This window comes from Erithacus rubecula (genome assembly GCF_903797595.1).
Source record: "Erithacus rubecula genome assembly, chromosome: 18".
Classification (NCBI taxonomy): domain Eukaryota; kingdom Metazoa; phylum Chordata; class Aves; order Passeriformes; family Muscicapidae; genus Erithacus; species Erithacus rubecula.
Window position 1 is genome coordinate 10131152 of NC_136670.1, and position 17573 is coordinate 10148724.

The 17573-nt window shown below is 54.7% G+C and overlaps 1 protein-coding gene across 3 annotated transcripts in view; it reads left to right on the forward strand.

The window, feature by feature from the left end:
• Positions 1-17573, forward strand: part of LAMA5 (laminin subunit alpha 5) — an 83191-nt gene that overhangs the window by 61865 nt on the left and 3753 nt on the right. Inside the window, exons 29-68 of one of the 3 annotated variants that reach the window (XM_079321359.1) lie at positions 211-308; positions 812-1013; positions 1400-1526; positions 1717-1856; positions 2610-2725; positions 2949-3160; positions 3242-3446; positions 3602-3746; positions 4273-4413; positions 4767-4928; positions 5059-5160; positions 5246-5329; positions 5548-5778; positions 6149-6262; positions 6512-6639; positions 6851-6931; positions 7298-7512; positions 7739-7839; positions 8279-8459; positions 8636-8779; positions 8854-9005; positions 9086-9196; positions 10080-10191; positions 10777-10947; positions 11745-11941; positions 12016-12132; positions 12208-12362; positions 12584-12725; positions 12954-13056; positions 13141-13254; positions 13371-13550; positions 13902-14044; positions 14230-14406; positions 14630-14766; positions 14846-14999; positions 15107-15240; positions 15902-16064; positions 16443-16571; positions 16766-16917; positions 17278-17410. In XM_079321359.1, coding sequence (XP_079177485.1) covers positions 211-308; positions 812-1013; positions 1400-1526; positions 1717-1856; positions 2610-2725; positions 2949-3160; positions 3242-3446; positions 3602-3746; positions 4273-4413; positions 4767-4928; positions 5059-5160; positions 5246-5329; positions 5548-5778; positions 6149-6262; positions 6512-6639; positions 6851-6931; positions 7298-7512; positions 7739-7839; positions 8279-8459; positions 8636-8779; positions 8854-9005; positions 9086-9196; positions 10080-10191; positions 10777-10947; positions 11745-11941; positions 12016-12132; positions 12208-12362; positions 12584-12725; positions 12954-13056; positions 13141-13254; positions 13371-13550; positions 13902-14044; positions 14230-14406; positions 14630-14766; positions 14846-14999; positions 15107-15240; positions 15902-16064; positions 16443-16571; positions 16766-16917; positions 17278-17410 — 5805 coding nt within the window. Of the gene's footprint in view, positions 1-210; positions 309-811; positions 1014-1399; positions 1527-1716; positions 1857-2609; positions 2726-2948; positions 3161-3241; positions 3447-3601; positions 3747-4272; positions 4414-4766; positions 4929-5058; positions 5161-5245; positions 5330-5547; positions 5779-6148; positions 6263-6511; positions 6640-6850; positions 6932-7297; positions 7513-7738; positions 7840-8278; positions 8460-8635; positions 8780-8853; positions 9006-9085; positions 9197-10079; positions 10192-10776; positions 10948-11744; positions 11942-12015; positions 12133-12207; positions 12363-12583; positions 12726-12953; positions 13057-13140; positions 13255-13370; positions 13551-13901; positions 14045-14229; positions 14407-14629; positions 14767-14845; positions 15000-15106; positions 15241-15901; positions 16069-16442; positions 16572-16765; positions 16918-17277; positions 17411-17573 lie in introns of those variants that run through there. The other 2 variants (XM_079321360.1, XR_013776283.1) reach the window with 2 other exon arrangements.

The following is a 17573-nucleotide window of genomic DNA, read 5'->3' on the forward strand; positions in this document are numbered from 1 at the left end:
TAAGCAGCTGCTCTTGCAGGCAGTTCCTTTTTTATCTTGAAGACACTCCTTGTTTAGCCAAGGATTGAAGAATCCCATCAATGTAAGGAGCTTCTAAATGCCATAAGGCTTATGCCAAGGAATAAGGGGCAGTAAGCAGAGGTGTGGCTGCCATGCATTAGCTGAAGTGGCAGAGGCTGTCTCATAACCAGGTGTTTCTCCTGTGTACAGCACAAGGTGTACCTGATCCCTGCTGCACAGTTCACCATGGAGCTCATTGAGCCAAAGGTGCACTGCATCAGTGTCCATGGCACCTTCTCAACCAACAGGTGAGACTCTCAGGTCCCCCTTAGCTTTAGCAGGAATGGGACTGTTTCCTGAAACATTTGCTTGTCCCACTTCCCTCTGGCTCAGAGACTTATTAAGTTCTTGATGAAGAAATATCTATCTGAGGTGAAGCTCTTTGCTTGTGTGCTCTGAAACATTCAGACTGATGGTCCTGTACCTGAGCCTCACTCTGCTCCTGGGGCAGGCACTCCAGTGTCATCCCAAACAGGCATTCCTGTGCTTGCTCACATACTGCAAGATACTTGCTGTGTCCAAATTTTTGACACTGCTTCAAATAAATACTTTCAGAGGAATTAGCCTGTGCCAGGCTGCTGTTCTTCCTGCTGAGCTGATATCCCAGAGCCCCAGGGGTGCTGGTAGTGAGCCCTCCCTCAGCAGGAGCACTGTAATCCACCAGGGAGCACAGGGTGGGCTTCCCTGCCAGGACCTCAGAGCCTCTTTCTTTCTGGAAGTACTCACATCCTGTTCACTCCTTGTTTTTCAGCAGCTCCTGTGTCCCCTCAAGGTTCCTGAAGCTTTCTCAGTCAATCATTTTGGAGGGGGCCCAGGCTCTGCCCATTGCCCCAGAGGTGCCCCTGGCTCAGGCTGTCCATGTGGCTCCAGCTGGGGTGCCAGTGGAGCCTGCTCCTCGTCCTCCCACAGCAATGGACCCCTCTGCAGAGCTCATCCTCCTGCAGTCCCCACAGGTGGGCACAGCCGTGGCTTGGGCTGGTTTGCTGGTGCTGTGGCACTGGACCACTGGGGCAGGAGAAGTTCTCCTTACCTGTTGATAAATGCTTCATGGATTAGCATTTTCAGAAATTAATCTGAGCTTTAAACTTCTCCCTGAATCTGTAATTCCTTGGCTTTATCCAACCTTGTTTGGTTCTCTGGGATTCCAGGAAAAGCTTTTCAGGTGGCAGCATTAGAGGGGAGAGAGTGTGGAGGCACAGGGGGCTCGATTCACTGAATTCTCAAGACCTGCCAGTTGTGCAATAAGAGCACAGATCTGTGCAATAATTAAAAACCATCCCAGCTGTGGGTGCAGGTGTCAGACATGGATCTTTGTCTGTGTTCTCCTGTTCTGGGGCAGGCTGCAGTGGTGTTCAACAGCAGGATCCAGACCCTGGGACGTTATGCCTTCATCCTGCACTTCTACCAGCCCAACCACCCCACCTTCCCTGTGGAAGTGCTCATCAATGGGGGACGTATCTGGCAAGGTGAGAGGAGCAGTGACCTGGGGGAGCCGCTGGTTGGCAGAAGCCCTGGGAGTTTTCCATGCCAGAGGATGGCTGTGGCTTCTTCAGGGATTGCCAAAATGAAGCAAAACTGATTTATCCCTTCCAAACTGGGAGGATGCAATGGGCACTCAAGGGATGTGTGACACCAACACATTTGTTGTCTTTTCAGGTCAGACCAATGCGAATTTCTGCCCACATGCCTATGGCTGCCGGAGCCTGGTGGTTTCTGAGGACCAAATCATCCTGGATGTCACTGATAATGACCTGGCTGTGGTTGTTCGAGTGCCAGAGGACAAGCAGCTGTGGCTGGTGAGCCTCTCTCCAGGAAGCTCCCAGAGCACATTGGGAAAGCTTCAGCAGAGGGATTTTCATTGGATTTTTGTCACTGTGTGACTGCAGGAATGTTTCCCACCATCACCCAGTCTCTGAACTGTCCTAGAAAACTGCAGTCTCCAACCTTAGTGGTGTGAGATTGAGGGCAGAATTTACAGGGGCAGCTTATGTATATGATGGTGTCCTTCTTTGTCTGGTTTTGATATCAAAACCAGGCAGAAATTGAAGCTGTTACTTTGTGTACATAGTTTATGATAATCCAGAATGATCCTTATTCTTGCTCCAGCAATATTTTAAACCTGCATAATGCAGTTTGTTTAGGCAGACCTCATCAAGAGAGTAGGTAGCACTTGTTCTTTTCAGGCAACAGGACTAGAAGTTTTGACCAATGACAGTTTTGGCTGAATGACAGAATTGGACCCCAGGTGCCTTCATGTGTAGAAATTCAGATGATAAAGACTGCCTCCCTGCTGAGGCACAGCCAGTGCTGTGCTCTGGGGGTGTTCTGCCTGGTTTTAGTCCAGTGAATTTGTGCTGTTCCCCAAGTGGAGCTTTATGTTAGATGGACCCTGATGGACAGACTTCAACAGAGAGGTGACTCCTGGTCTTTGCAGTACTTAGTTTGTTATGTTCTGTCCTAGCAAGGCATGGAAGGTTAAAGGTGCATTTGGACTGTTTAGTCATTTTGAGTGGTGTTTGTCTGTTTGAGCTGAGAGCCTTGCTTTGCAGGATTACATTCTTGTGGTGCCTGAGGACAGCTACACCTCCCAGTACCTGCAGGAGGAACCCCTGGACAAGTCCTATGATTTCATCAGCAGCTGTGGCATCAACAGCTTCTACATCAAGTGAGATTCTTGGTTTGGGAGCTGCACCCCTTCCCTTCATGTGTGCCAGGGAGGGGGCTGGTTGAGGTTTTCCTTCTACAGACCAAACGTGGGTACTGGGGAGCTCTCATTGTCAATGGGCTCTCCCTCCCACTATCCATGTGTCACTGCAGGAGATGCTGGGTTTGGGTGCTGGGGAGTCTGTGGGGACGTGCAGCACTGACTCCTCCTCCTCCCCCTGCAGCCCCAGCACATCCTCCAGGTTCTGCCGTGACTCTGCCATCTCGCTGTCCCTGTTCTACAACAACGGGGCGCAGCCGTGCGGCTGCCACGAGGCGGGGGCGCGGGGCAGCCAGTGCCAGCCCTTCGGGGGACAGTGTCCCTGCAGGTCCAACGTCATCGGCCGCCAGTGCTCGCGCTGCGCCACCGGCTACTGGGGCTTTCCCAACTGCAGGCGTGAGTGCCACCTCCCTTCCTCTGCTTGCTCTGCCTCCATTCCCCGCCTCGCCCTAACCCAGCCTTTGTCTGCCCCTTCAGCCTGTGACTGTGGGACACGTCTGTGTGATGAGGTGACAGGGCAGTGCATCTGCCCTCCCCACACCCTGAAGCCGGAGTGTGTTGTGTGTGAGCCCCAAACCTTTGGCTGCCACCCCCTCATCGGCTGTGAGGACTGCAACTGCTCCCGGCCCGGCGTGGAGGAGCTGACAGAGCCAGGCTGTGACGTGGACAGCGGGCAGTGCAGGTGAGGGAGCCTTGTCCTGGCACTGGGGACACCTGGCAGCACCCCTGGTCCCTGCTGGAGTGATGTGTCACCTTGGCAAGCTGAAGGAAGGATAAGGATGAAGAATGGGAGTGAGGAAAGCTCTGAAAGCTCTTCTGGCTCTTGTGTCCACCCAGGTGCAAGCCCAACATCATCGGGCGCCAGTGTGACCTCTGTGCCCCTGGCTACTACCACTACCCCGAGTGCCGGCGCTGCGACTGCCACCAGGCTGGCACCGAGGCCAGCGTGTGTGACCCCGTCACGGGGCAGTGTCACTGCAAGGTCAGTCCCTCCATGCCTCCATGGGCTGCCTTTCTCCTGGGCTGTACTCTCCTGCTCTGGCAGGGGCTGTGTGTGCCCAGTGTGCCAGAGGGAGCAGAGCTGGAGGGAGTGCCTGAGCTGCAGCCAGCCTGCCCCATGGGGAAAAGCTCTTATCTCCTCATCCTTCCTGGCCATGAAGGTTTACTCCTTGGGCTGTCACAGGGGCAGATGGCCAGTGTGAGTCCAGCTCTGTGTCAGAGCTTGTTGCAGGTGGAGCTATCAGCCCTATTGGCTCCTGGCTCCATGGCAGCAGAGTAACTCAAACAGCTTCTGAGCTGCCTGCTCAACCTCTTTGTAGGGCTTACAAGTGCTTTCTCTATTAATTTAATGTTTGATGGGTGCTGTACAAGCAAACCTGTTTGGGGCACTGCTTTAATGTCTTCCAGCACCACAGCATTGTGCTTTGATCACTCAGCCAGCCATCCCTGTCCTTCACTGAGCCCTTGTGAGAAGCTGCTGACGCTGTTGAGCTTTGCTTGTCTTTCAGGAAAATGTGGAGGGCCTGAGGTGTGACCAGTGCCGCCTGGGGACATTTTCTTTGGATGCCACCAACCCCAAGGGCTGCACCAAGTGTTTCTGCTTCGGTGCGACCGATCGCTGCCGCAGCGCCGAGAAGCACCGAGCTGAGGTGAGAGGGGCTGGGGGCCACCAGAGCCTGCAGGTCAGGTGTGCTCCCATCCACCTGGCTCCCTGTGCCCTCGGGTCTCTGTCCTGCATTAATCCTACTGAGGATACAGGAGGAGGGTTATCTTTGACTCCCTGTGCCCATCTCCTGCTTTCAGCCCCTTTTCCTGGTCTCTGGGGTCTCATGTGCTGGGCGGGGGTGATGATCAGCTTTCCTGTGGCTTCATCAGGATGCATGTGAGGTGTGAGCCTGTTATTCCCCTTTCTGCTGCTCTGGGACCTGCTCTTCTGGAGCATCAACACCCAAATAGTTCCTATAACTGCACTAGAAGACCCACAGTTACTCTTCCCCTCCAGTTTGTTGACATGAATGGGTGGCTCCTGCTGAGCAGTGACCGCCACGAAGTGCCAACAGCTCTGAGCCCACGGGAACAGCTCATCACTGCTGACCTCAAAAACCTCCCAGATGCCTTCCAGGAACTCTACTGGGTTGCACCCAGCTCCTACCTTGGGGACCAGGTAAGAGAACAGGGAAGCTCACCAGCAGCCTGCCATGCAGGCCCTGCTCACACTCCAGTTGAGCACAACCATCTCTGTCTTGTCTCAGTGGTGTGGACTTGCAGCCACGTGTGGAATTTGTCTCCCTCAGGTTTCCTCCTATGGAGGGCACCTCCGCTATGAGCTGCACTCCAACCCTCGCAGGGGTGATGTGTTCATTCCCATGGAGTCCAGGCCCGATGTCATCTTGAAGGTGCAGCCCAAGAGATCCCCTGGTGCCCCCTGCTGATGCAGGAGCAGGATGAGGTGATGACTGACGCCTTCCTTGCTTTTCCCAGGGAAATCAGATGAGCATCATGTTTCTGGAAGGTGCCTACCCGTCCCCAGGGGAGGCACATGAAGGCCGGCTGCAGCTGCTGGAGGTGAGTTTGCTCATACAAGTGAAGTGCTCAGGTAATGCAGGAAAGGATGACACCTCATGCAGGCAGAGGGATGGTTGCTTTGAGCTCAGTATTTTAGGTGCTGCAGGGCTTTTTCACCCATTCAAAGGGGAAGGATTCCAGCAGCATGGATGTGGAGACTGGGCTGAATGTTCAGGTGCCTGTGCTTCCTGCCAGTAATGTCAGAATTTTCCCACCAGGGTAACTTCAGGCACACAGAGACTCACAACCCTGTGTCCAGAGAGGAGCTCATGATGGTGCTGGCAAACCTGGAGCAGCTGCAGATCCGGGCACTCTTCTCCCAGCTCTCCTCCTCCGTGTCCCTGCGCCGTGTGGTGCTGGAGATGGCAACAGACACGGCCACGGGCGTCCGTGCCAGCAATGTGGAGCTGTGCTTCTGCCCAGCCAACTACCAGGGAGACTCCTGCCAGGTAAGGGAGAGGAGGGCCTGCTGTTCCAGTCAGAGGGGTCAGGTACTCGTGTTTTGGGAACCAGCTGCCTCCAGGCTGGCTCTTGAGGGCTTCAGTTGAAATGGGGGCAAAAGTTTCATCTGTGTTCTTGGAAGGGACATGATGGGAAAATCATTCATTCATTGGAATGAGTCCTTCTCTCTGGCCAGTTCTCTCCTGGTTAAAAGGAGCAGGAGAGAACTGCACTGAAAAATCTTCATCTTTGCTTATAATTTTTTCTCCATCAGTGCAACCCAGTGGGAATTCTGTCATGGTAACTAATTTAGTTTCTTTGCTTTTCCCAAAAGGATCAGGCTGTTTTTCAGATCTCTGCCTTTTTCTGTCTCCTCAGGAATGTGCTCCAGGTTACTACAGGGACACCAAGGGTCTCTTTCTGGGAAAATGCATCCCCTGCCATTGCAATGGCCACTCAGATCAGTGCCTGCCAGGCTCTGGGATATGCCTTGTAAGTAAGCAGTGGAGCAGTGTGATATTTTGGAGTTATGAGGTCTGTAGCATGTGATTCAAAAGCTCTTTACATACTAACTGGGCTGGCAGAACAATGCCTGAGTTGGAGAATTGGCTTCACTGTTTCAGTGGTGACCCTGCTCAGGATCAGCTGAGGGTGCAAGGCAGTTCTTGGAGAGAGGAAGGACTGAGGCATCCACCATTTCTTGTTGTCAGTTCTGAGCCCAGGGCTTGCTTTTCCTTGCAGAACTGCCAGCACAACACAGAAGGAGACCACTGTGAGCGATGCAAGGATGGCTACATGGGCAGCCCCTCTGCCCAAGAACCCCTGCAGTGTGTTGGGTGCCCATGCCCTCTTTCAGTTGCCTCCAACAAGTAAGCACCCCAGGATGGGATTGTCTGTTTAACCACTGGAACCACTCTGTGCCCCATCAGGGCAGGTGTCCCAATGCCAGCTTTGTCCTTGTCCCCAAACCATGTTCACAGCCTCTTACCTGAGGCCCCAACAGCCCACAATGAGTGATCAGTTCCCCTGGCACCATGTCAGGAGTAACTTTTCCTCCCTGTGTCCCTATTCTCATTTCAGTTTTGCTGTTGGCTGTGTCCACAAGGGTAACAACATGCAGTGCCTCTGCAAGCCAGGCTACGCTGGACCAAACTGTGAGCGGTAAGGGGGGTGTGCCCATGTTTGGGGTCAGACACTGCTATGGCAGAGAAGTTGTCCCTTTAAACACTGCAGCAGGAGCAGTTGGCTCTGCCCCTGTGTGCTTTGTTCTGGCAGCATTTCCTTCAGTCCTTTCCAACCTGCAAATGCCCAGCTGCTGAAATGCTGTTACTGTGGGTGTATGACTTGCATGTGCTTTGCCTTGACTTGCACCTTTCTGAGGTATCACGAGGCAAAAACACCAAGTGCTTTGAGATCCCTGGGGGCTGCAGCAGTTACAAGTGTTGGATGCTCACTCTGTTCCAGTTGTGCAACTGCAGTGCAAGGCTGCAGGATCCTCGCTGTGTCGTGACTTGCGTGTCTCCCCAGGTGTGCCCCGGGATACTACGGCAACCCCTTGGTGATCGGGAGCTCGTGCCAGCCGTGCGAGTGCAGCGGGAACACGGATCCCAACATGCTGTTCAGCAGCTGTGACCCGCTGACGGGCGCCTGCTCGGGCTGCATGCAGCACACGGCCGGCGCGCGCTGCCAGCTCTGCGCGCCCGGCTACCACGGGGACGCCGTGCTGGCCAAGAACTGCACTCGTGAGTGGGGCAAGGGGAGGGTGGCTCTTCACAGCACTGCTCGTCTCCCTCTGAGGAGCAGCAGCCCAACTGCAGCGTGCAAAAGGGAATAAGCAAATCTAAGAGGAGGGAGGTTCTGGCTTAACTTTGATAGATAAGAGGGAAAGAGGCTTCCCTGCTGGCAGCAAGTGTTGTGAGTGGCTGACAGGCTCTTCTGTTTAATACTGGGTGTATTTTTGCCTGGCAGAGTGCAACTGTTCACCTTGTGGGACTGAATCCTGCCATCCACAGACTGGCCAGTGCTTCTGCAAGACTGGAGTGACAGGCCAGCACTGTGACCGCTGTGAGGTGAGGGTCAGTGGGCCCTGGGGTGGTGCCTCTCCTTGTCATGGGGGTGAGGGGCAGCCCTGGAGTGTCATTCCCCCCGACCTGTGAGCAGAGCAGGGCTGGCTGCCAGCTGCTGAAGGCTGCATTTGCATTGTACATGGCAAAAGCCTATTAAAGATCTGTCAGCAAGCAGTGGAGGCAGCATTCCAGTAAAGTGGCTTCATTTGGGAAACTGCAGTAAACCCTATTTTCCTGAGTGCATCCAGCTTGGGCAAGGGCAGGTTCACAGGGCAGTGTCATGATGTTTATGTTCTCACTTCAGCTCCACACCTTTACCATGTTGCATTGAGTTTTGTGGCACTCAAAACACACCTAGAAAGGAAAGCTGGGGCCCCACATCACTGATCCAGGAGAGAGAGGCACACTTTCCGACCAAGATGCATGTCCTGCTTTTCCCTAGGAGGGATACTACGGCTTTGAGGGGTGCTCGGGCTGCCGGCGGTGTGACTGCGACGTGGGTGCCGTGGGGAGCAGCTGCCACGAGCAGAGTGGCCAGTGCAGCTGCCTGCCCGGGGTCAGCGGCACACGCTGCCACCAGTGTGCCCCGGGCTACTGGGGCTTCGGCCAGGGCGGCTGCACAAGTGAGTGTGGGGTGACTGGGAGCACTGGGACAGGGCTGTGCTGCTGCTGTCGTTGTTGGAGGTGGAAAACGTCGCACGGCAGTGGCAGTGGATGAGCACAGCTGGAATAAAACTACTCCTTCCCCTTTTCAGAGCAGTAAAAGCACAACATGACTCTCTGTTACTCACCCCTGCAGAGTGTGAGTGCAGAGGGGGCTCCTGTGACCCTCGCAGCGGGGAGTGCACGTGCCCCAACGGGCTCACGGGGAAGCAGTGTGACGTGTGCCTGCGCGAGCACGAGATCCTGGTGGCCAACGGCCCCAACAGCATGAAGTGTGAAGGTCTGTGTCCTGCTGGGAAAGAGGGGAGGGAGGCCTGGGACAGGAGCTGTGCTGACTGCTGTGTTCCCCTGCAGTGTGTGACAGCTGTGTCCTGCTCCTGCTGGAGGACCTGCAGAGCATCGAGATGTCCTTCCCGTCCATCCGCGGCCAGCTGGTCACGCTCAACGCCAGCTCCATCGCCTGGGCTCGCCTGCACGGCCTCAACAGCACCATAATGGCCATTGCTGTACGTGGCAGGGTTCACATCACCTTCTGACCATGGTTGCTGGCCTGTTGGCCTGATTCAGCCTTTTTTTTTTTACCTAGAACCAGCTCCGTGAGTACCACAGAGCCACGAGCAGAGTCAGGCAAAGGGCTGATGAGCTGGAGGATGAGAACATGGATCTCACACAGGACCTGAATGCACTGCAGCACAAAGTAGGTATTTCTCCATCTTTCTTTGCCAGAGCACAAGACCCCCTTTTACCAAAATGATGGCTTTGAAGGCTGTGAGGATCCACCTAGTTCAGGCAGATTAGGTCTTCTGCTCAACCAGAACTAAGTTGCAGTGTTGCATGCTCAAGCTGTATTACCTGTTTTTCTCCCTTTGAGAGCTGTTAAACATCTCTTGATATTGGTAGTTTTTTTATTTACTGCTTGCTTTTGAGGTGGCTCCAATTTAAAGCAGTAAAAATAAATTCAATCAAGTATCATTTATAGAGGAGGCATACAAGTAAGGAACATAAAACCTCTGGGTCCATCATGGAAGGAATCCATATCCAGTCTAAAACCCAGAAGTTGTGTATTCAGAGAACTTACAAACTGAGCAAGATTTGATTTAATTTGATTTGATTTACAAACTGCCTAAATGCTCCTAATCTGAGGAGAGGGTAAAACCTCTACTTTATGACATACCTCCCCAGACAGCTACAGAGACAGGTTGCCCCTGTGTGTACCAAACAGCCAGACTGCAGCCCTCTGTCTCTTGATCAGGACCCAGGTGTGCCTGATACCAGGCTTTGGGGCTTTTCCTGTGTTAAGAGCACAACACAGTGGCTGAACTCTGTGGTGTTGGGATTGTTCCAGCATCCAGAGCATTGTTGCATTGGAGCTGTATTTACTGCTTGTGCTTCTCTGAAGGTGCTGAATAAGATCATCCTTCAGTGTCCATTGTAGGACAGCAGCACAGGACAGGCTCCTTCAAGGACCTCACAAACTACACATTCCCAGGCCTTGTGTGCCTTTTGGAAGCAAAAGTCCCGCTGACAAATCACATAAGATGTCATCTCATACTTGAGCTAAGCCATTGTTTTTGTGGCAGATGACCATGACTCACAGAGAAGCGATCCGCGTTGAGCAGCACACGAGGGACATGTACCAGAGGGGAGAACAGCTCCTGCTGCACCTCCAGAGCATCCAGAGGGGCATTGCAGGTATGTCAAGAAGGGCTTTTTTTCCCTGTGATATATATACCATGCTCTTGGTTTCAAGCACTGACAAGTACTGCACTGCTTAGAAAAAGCAATGGAGAGAACAGGGAAAATACAGATGAAGATCCCTGCAAAATATTTTACTCTGATCAGGCTTTTTGTGAATCTCAGCTGCTTGGCTAAACAGAAGGAAAAACACATTAAACTTCCACAAATGTTGCTAAAATGCATAAAACAGGCAATCTGGACTGCAGCTTCATGAGAAATTGAGGAAAACAGAGTGGCTGATGCAGTGTATGTAACTGGTCATGGCCAAGGAGGTAGAAACACGGGCAGTGCCTCTGGGATCTCAAGCAATTTGTTGTCTGAGTGCTGCCTGAAAGCTGTCAGTGATTTATGAGAATAAGAACCTCTGGGAATTATGAAGGGCTTGGTTTGGTCAGTCTGACAGGGTGTGGGTTTCTCTGCAGACCTGGTGTGGCAGATGGCCAGGTTTGGTCAGTCTGACAGGGTGTGGGTTTCTCTGCAGACCTGGTGTGGCAGATGGCCAGGTTTGGTCAGTCTGACAGGGTGTGGGTTTCTCTGCAGACCTGGTGTGGCAGATGGCCAGGTTTGGGGCAGCGAACACCAGCACCACGTCCAGCGAGGAGTTCCGGCAGAAGGTGGCTGAGGTGGAAAGGATGCTGAGGGAGATGAAGGAGAGGAACCTGGGAGCCCAGGAGGAGCTGGCAAGGCATGAGCACGAGGAGGCTCAGAAGTGTGAGTCCAACTCAGTGGCACAGGGCTGCCCAGAACCTGCTGGGTCTGGCTTGGAGCCCACACAGACACTGCACATCATGGTCATGTTTAGAGAGTGCTGTTAAGAACTGGACACCTCCAGCAATTTTTACTGGAGTTTCAGAGTCGCCTGTGAACTCCAGTGGGATCATTTGTGGTTCCTTTTCCCTTAAGGGAAATTTCAGAGCAGAACTAACTGGCTAGTTCTGTTTGATGAACAAAAATGACAACACTTAGAAGCAGGAGTCACCATTGTTATGTGATGTATTCACATCACACATGGATGTGATTAAATCACACCGTATTTCTTCTTATTTGCTCTCCCCATAAAGTAACAATCTACCCACAGTAGCTGTGCTGTCCTGAGGGCATCCTTACAGGAGTGAGAGTAGTGAGCCCAACCAGGGATTCTGGTACTGCAGGAAGAGAACACTTCTGGTTAACAGGCCCTAGCAAAACATAACTCAGTAGCTGAAAGCTGGAAATATAAACTGGCCCTTGCTGGAAACAATTTTTCACAGTGTAAGTAATCAAGGCCTCAGGTGGGGTTTCTCCAGCTTTTCAGGCATGGCTCTGTGTCTTCGAAAGAGATCGAAACTCTCACCAGCACTGAGGGTTTGGAGACAAGATCCTGTGCTGTTTAGGCAGGGGTGGAAGATGGTCACTTCTGGGCTTGGTACCTGCCTAGAGAGAGCAGAGCCAGGCTTTAAGGCAGGCAGGCACAGAGGAGTCTGTAACACAGGAAGAGGAGTCAGGCAGAGTTGTCATCCCCTCTGCAGTGCTGCAGCGGGTGAGGAGCGAGCTGCACGGCCGCTGGCAGTCCAACCAGGAGCTGCTGAGCAGCGTCCAGGAGGGGCTGGCCCAGCACAGCTCCCAGCTGATGGACCTGCGCGACGCCCTCAACGAGGCCGTCAACAAAACCCGGCAGGCAGAGGAGCTGAACAGCCTGAACCGAAACAACCTGGAGGAGACACAGGTACACCTTCAGCCATGCTGTGAGAGGGGGCTGTCCCTGCCCTGCTGGTCCTAAGCCTGGGTGTTTGTGTGCAGCAAAAGAGCCAGGAGCTCCAGAAGCAGCATGCCCTGGTGCAGGAGACCCTGCAGATGGCCCAGGACGCCCTTGCCCAGGTCTCTGACTTTCTGCAGATGATGGAGCGTGCAAAGGAGGTGAGTGGCAGGGGTGCTTTGGAAGGGCAGAGGGAGAGGTGTGGCAGCCCTCAGCAGTGACAGGTGTCCTTGCAGGCGTACGAGAAGCTGGCAGCACTGCTGGATGGGGCAAAGCTGCCCCTGACCGAGCGGGTCAAGAAGTTCTCCCCAGCCAGCAGCAAGATCCCCATCGTGGAGCAGGCAGAGGAGCACGCCCAGCTCCTGGATGAGCTCGCCAGGAACCTGTCTGGGTGAGGCACCTGTCCTGACCCTCACTAGTCAGGCTGTCTCCTACCAGAGCTGGGGATGGGAAACTGCAGCCCCACCGTGGCAGGAGAACAGTGGGTATCACCTCCAAAGTTTTATACTGGAGCACACATTGTGCTGAGGAACCAAAGGGGTTTGTCTGTGAGGGCATGGGCACAAGCCTGAGTGTTCTCCATGGACTTGATGGCTTCATCTTCCATCACAGCATTATCCAGGACACAAACCAGGATGGCTTTATCCAGCGGGCAGTCGATGCCTCCAATGCCTATGCCAGCATCATTGAAGCTGTGGGGAAAGCAGAGCAAGCAGCCCACGATGCTGACAAGGCAGCCAGCCAGGCCCTGATGGTATGTGCTGTGGGGAGCCCTGTAAAGATGGGCAAAAAACAAACTCCCTTCCCTCTGACACGTGGGCACTGTGTTTTGTGCCTGAGAGCAGAGTCTGCCACAGCTGGGGCTGGACTCAGTGTTTGGGTCTCCCTGTCACACCCCACTGCAGTTGTCTGAACAAACATTTTTGTGTGCAGTCAGGGCCAGATACTTGAATTCCTCTTCAGAGTCCTGTTTATTTCACAGAATGTCATATCAGAAAACCTTGGGGCTGCCTCTAGAACACTGAAGAGGAACAGTAGCAGCCTGGAGGAGGCTGCAAGGAGACAGCAGAGCAAACTCAATGGGGGTGAGAGAGGCTCCTCACAGGGTCTGATGTCCTTTGGGCTGGACTGAGCTCCAGCAAACAGCATGTGCATTTCTTTAATTGCAGCTATTAAGGGCACTCTGCAGACAGCAAAAGACAAGCTGGCTGACCTCCGTGTGAAGAAGGAGCAGCTCCTGACCCAGCTCCAGTCTGTGCAGGACATGCTGGGCAGGGAGCAAGGTTTGTTCTGGGATGACTGGAATGATTCTCTCTGCTCCCTTCTTTGTGCACTTACTGTGACCCAAGGGTGCTTCCTCTCTGAGGAAGACACTTCAGAGATATTTCTTTCGTTGCAGAGGACACAAAGGGCACAATCCAGAATGCCAAAGCAGCTGCTGCCGAGGCCAACGAAACAGCTGCGAGAGTGGAGGACACCCTGAGCACCATGAAGAAGAACCTGGATGAGTGGAAAGACCAGTATGGAGGCCTCCGAAATGAAGACCTGAACCAGGCAGTCCAGGATGCCAGGAAATCTGGTGGGTGCTGAGCCTGGTGTGCTGCCAGGGGGAGTCTGATGTGAGCCACTGCATGCACCCCAGAGTATTTTTGGAAGCTGTGCTTTGCAGCTCCAGGTCAAGAGCAGAGGGAGGGAGCCAATACTGGGTGCTCTAAGTCCTGGCCCTGGTTTTTTTTGTCTCCTTCAATGTCAGAGGTTGTATGCACTGGAACATTCTCAGACACACCCCCCCAAGGTGATGAATTTAGGGGGATCTCTCTGTGACTGCTTCCAGCTACCACTGCTTTGACTTGCATTTCTCAAACTGCCTGAACTTTGCATTTCCCTTCCTTGCTAACCTCCAAGACTTCTGGCTCCTCTTCATCCCCAGTGTCCAGCCTGGAGAGCACTATTCCCCTGCTGCTGGAGAAGCTGAGCAACCTGGAGAACAGGAGGAACAAAAATGCCACCGTGTCAGAGAACATCGTGAGGATCCGGCAGCTCATCACACAGGCGAGGAACGCTGCCAGCAAGGTGAGCTCAGGGCAGGGTGAGGGCTGGGCACGGTGTGCTGGGGGCCTGGGCTGGAGGAGAGGGTAGCATGCAAAAGGGAGGGTGCTTGGGACCACCAGGCATCCCTTTCTCATGAGATTTGGTAGAACAGGCCAGACAGGTGGCTGTGAGTTCAGTGCCTCAGGGCTGGATTTCTCTCCCTACAGGTGAAAGTGCCCATGAAATTCAATGGCAGCTCAGGGGTGCAGGTCCGGATGCCCAGCAATCTGCAGGATTTAGCAGCCTACACATCCCTCAAATTCTACATCCAGAACCCCGAGCCCAGGAGCCAGCAGGACGAGGCACAGGAGGGGCGGTTCGTGTTGTACCTGGGCAGTGAAGAGGTGAGATGGGGCCAGAGGGTGGAGTGGGCCCTTATTGCATCAATGATGTCCATGCCTAGACATCAGCCCCTCACCTGGTCCCTGAATATCTTTGTGGGGATCACAAAGGCCCTGGATGCAGCATGGAATAGGGAGTGTTTGTCAGTGCAGCCCTGGGAGTACCAGGGGGAGCTCCTGCCTGTCCCAAATGCCAGCATGTGGCCCTGTCTCTCCCTGAGTTCAGGCCACTGGAGACTACATGGGCATTGTGCTCAAGGACCAGAGAGTGCATTGGATCTACAAACTGGGAGATGAGGAGCCAACCTCCCTGAGTGTCGATGAGGATATTGGAGAGCAGTTTGTCACCATCAGCATCAACAGGTGGGGCCTTTGCTCAGGGAGGGCAGGGTTTGCTCCTTTGGGGGTCTGCCCTGGTGTTGACCATCCCTCCCTGCCTCAGGATCCTGCAGTACGGGCACATGTCGGTGATCGTGGAGAGGCAGAGGGTGCACGAGATCAAGGGAGACAGCGTGGCCAAGGGAGAGCAGGGGCTGCTCAACCTGGACCCTCGCAACGTGGTCTTCTACGTGGGGGGCTACCCCTCCAGCTTCACGGTGAGGCAGGCAGCAGGGAGGGGGAGCTGGTTTAGGAGGTACCAGGGATACCTTGGGAGGCCCTTACAGGAGGGAGAACCTGTCCAACTGTTGGGTTTCATTCCCAGCCTCCTCCTGCTCTGCGCTACCCCAACTACCGCGGGTGCCTGGAGCTGGACACGCTGAACGAGGAGGTGGTGAGCTTGTACAACTTCCAGCACACCTTCGAGCTGGACACGGCCGCCGAGAAACCCTGCGCCAGGTGGGCACCATACTGGGCTGGGAGCAGCCTGCTGCAGGCACTGCCCTGAGCCCTGCCTGCTCCAGGCACTGTCTTCAGCTCTGCTACAGGCCACTGCCCTCAGCTCTGCTACAGGCACTGCCCTCAGCTCTGCCTGCTCCAGGGCACTGCCTTGAGCCCTGCCTGCTCCAGGGCACTGCCCTCAGCTCTACTGCAGGCACTGCCCTCAGCTCTGCTCCAGGGCACTGCCCTCAGCCCTGCCTGCTCCAGGCACTGCCCTCAGCCCTGCCTGCTCCAGGGCACTGCCCTGAGCCCTGCCTGCTCCAGGGCACTATCCTCATCCCTGCCTGCTCCAGGGGCACTGCCCTCAGCTCTGCCTGCTCCAGGCACTGCCCTCAGCCCTGCCTGCTGCAGGCACTGCCCTCAGCCCTGCCTGCTCCAGGGCACTGCCCTCAGCCCTGCCTGCTCCAGGGCACTGCCCTCAGCCCTGCCTGCTCCAGGGCACTGCCCTCAGCTCTGCCTGCTCCAGGGCACTGTCCTCAGCCCTGCCTGCTCCAGGGCACTGTCCTCAGCCCTGCCTGCTCCAGGGCACTGTCCTCAGCTCTGCTGCAGGCACTGCCCTCAGCTCTGCCTGCTCCAGCCATGACAGGTAGCTTGTGTTGATGGCTCCTGTGTGTCTCAGGTCCAAGTCCACAGGAGACCCCTGGCTGACAGATGGCTCCTACTTTGATGGCACGGGTTACGCCGAGATCAAGTTTGAGAGCCAGTTCGGCACCACCAAGCGCTTCGAGCAGGAGATCCGCGTGGTCTCCTACAACGGCATCATCTTCTTCCTGGAGAACCAGGCAGGTGCTTGCTCCCCTGGGGAGCCTCATCCCTCACAGGATAATCCCAGGCCTGCTTGCAGGCATTCCCTGTTCAGGACACTTGGGAGAGGAGATCTCAGGGCTGCTTTGAGCAGGATTTCAGCACTGTTGTTAAATGCCATGAGAGGACTGAACCCAAACCTCACAAAAGTCACTTGGCTAGTGCTGGAGGTGCTTCCCAGAACTTGGGAGACCCTCCAAGCTGCACCAGGGTTCACTGGGGCAGACAGGGCTGCTGTTTGAAGATAAATCCCAAATAATTGTGGCCAGGGGACCTGCTCCCACCAGTGCTACAGGGCAGATGGGCTCAGTGCCACATCCTGGGCACCTGCTGAGTGTCCATCCTGCCTCCCCCAGGGTCAGTTCCTGTGTCTGGCCATCCGGGATGGGAAGCTGGCACTTTACTATGACTTCAGCTCTGGCCTGGAGATGGCAAAACCGAGCAACTCCTCCTCCCTCACCATCAGCAGCACCACAAACAAAGCGGTAAGAGGGAACGGGCTCTCTTGGAGGGAGGGCTCCTCATCCAGGCTGGGGAGGCACATGGACCCTTGTTTTTGAGGGAGGAAGAGCTGCAAGAAATTTTTTGATTCAAGCAATTAGCTGGACACTTAGCCCTGCCCTCTGTGATGGACCTAACTGTCCCAGACTGACAGATCATTTCTCTGCTCTGTCTCCAGATCCAGATTTTCCTCCTCAAAATGAATAACAAGAAGCGCATCCTGGTGCGGGTGGAGCGCCTCACCATCTTTGTGGTGGAGCAGGAGAACTCCCTGGAGAATGCTGTCTCCTACTACCTGGGGGGTGTGCCCCCAGCTGTGCTGCCCCCCAGGTGGGTCCAGCCTGCAATGGGTCAGCATGTTCCCCTCGAGGCCCTGGTGGTGGCCCTGGCCCTTTCTCAGCCACATCTGGGGCTGTGAGAACCCTGCTGAAACTGTGGGGGAAGTTTTCCTCTCCCTGTCCATCATCCTGGGCTTTTAAGGATGGTAACTGTTCCATCTCTGGTGAGGGATGAGGTGTTGGTGGGTATCACCAAGTCCTCCTTTGCTGTGCTACTTTGGAGCAGCCTTGACACTAGAGATACCCATGACTATCATGATTGATTTTCCTGAAGAGCTGCAGGGGCAGATCCTGCCCAGAGCTGTGTCCTGCCTGGGGCTGTCCTTGTTAACACTGTCTGCTTCTCCTGCAGTTTGAGAGCTCTCTTCCCCACGGGTGGGCCCATCCGGGGCTGCATGAAGGGCTTGAAGGCTCTTGGCAAATACGTCGACCTGAAGCGCATGAGCACCGTGGGTGTGAGCTACGGCTGCACCTCGGACCTGCTGGTGAGCACAGAGCCCTGGCAGGCTGGCCAGCGTGCTGGGGGAGGGTCTGTGAGGGAAAGGGGGCACAGGACCCCCAGGACAGGCCCCATCTCCTCTCATTCACACAAGTCCTCAGTGTATAGTGAAGTGCTTGCTCCACATGGCTGGTCACAGCAGCAGCCAG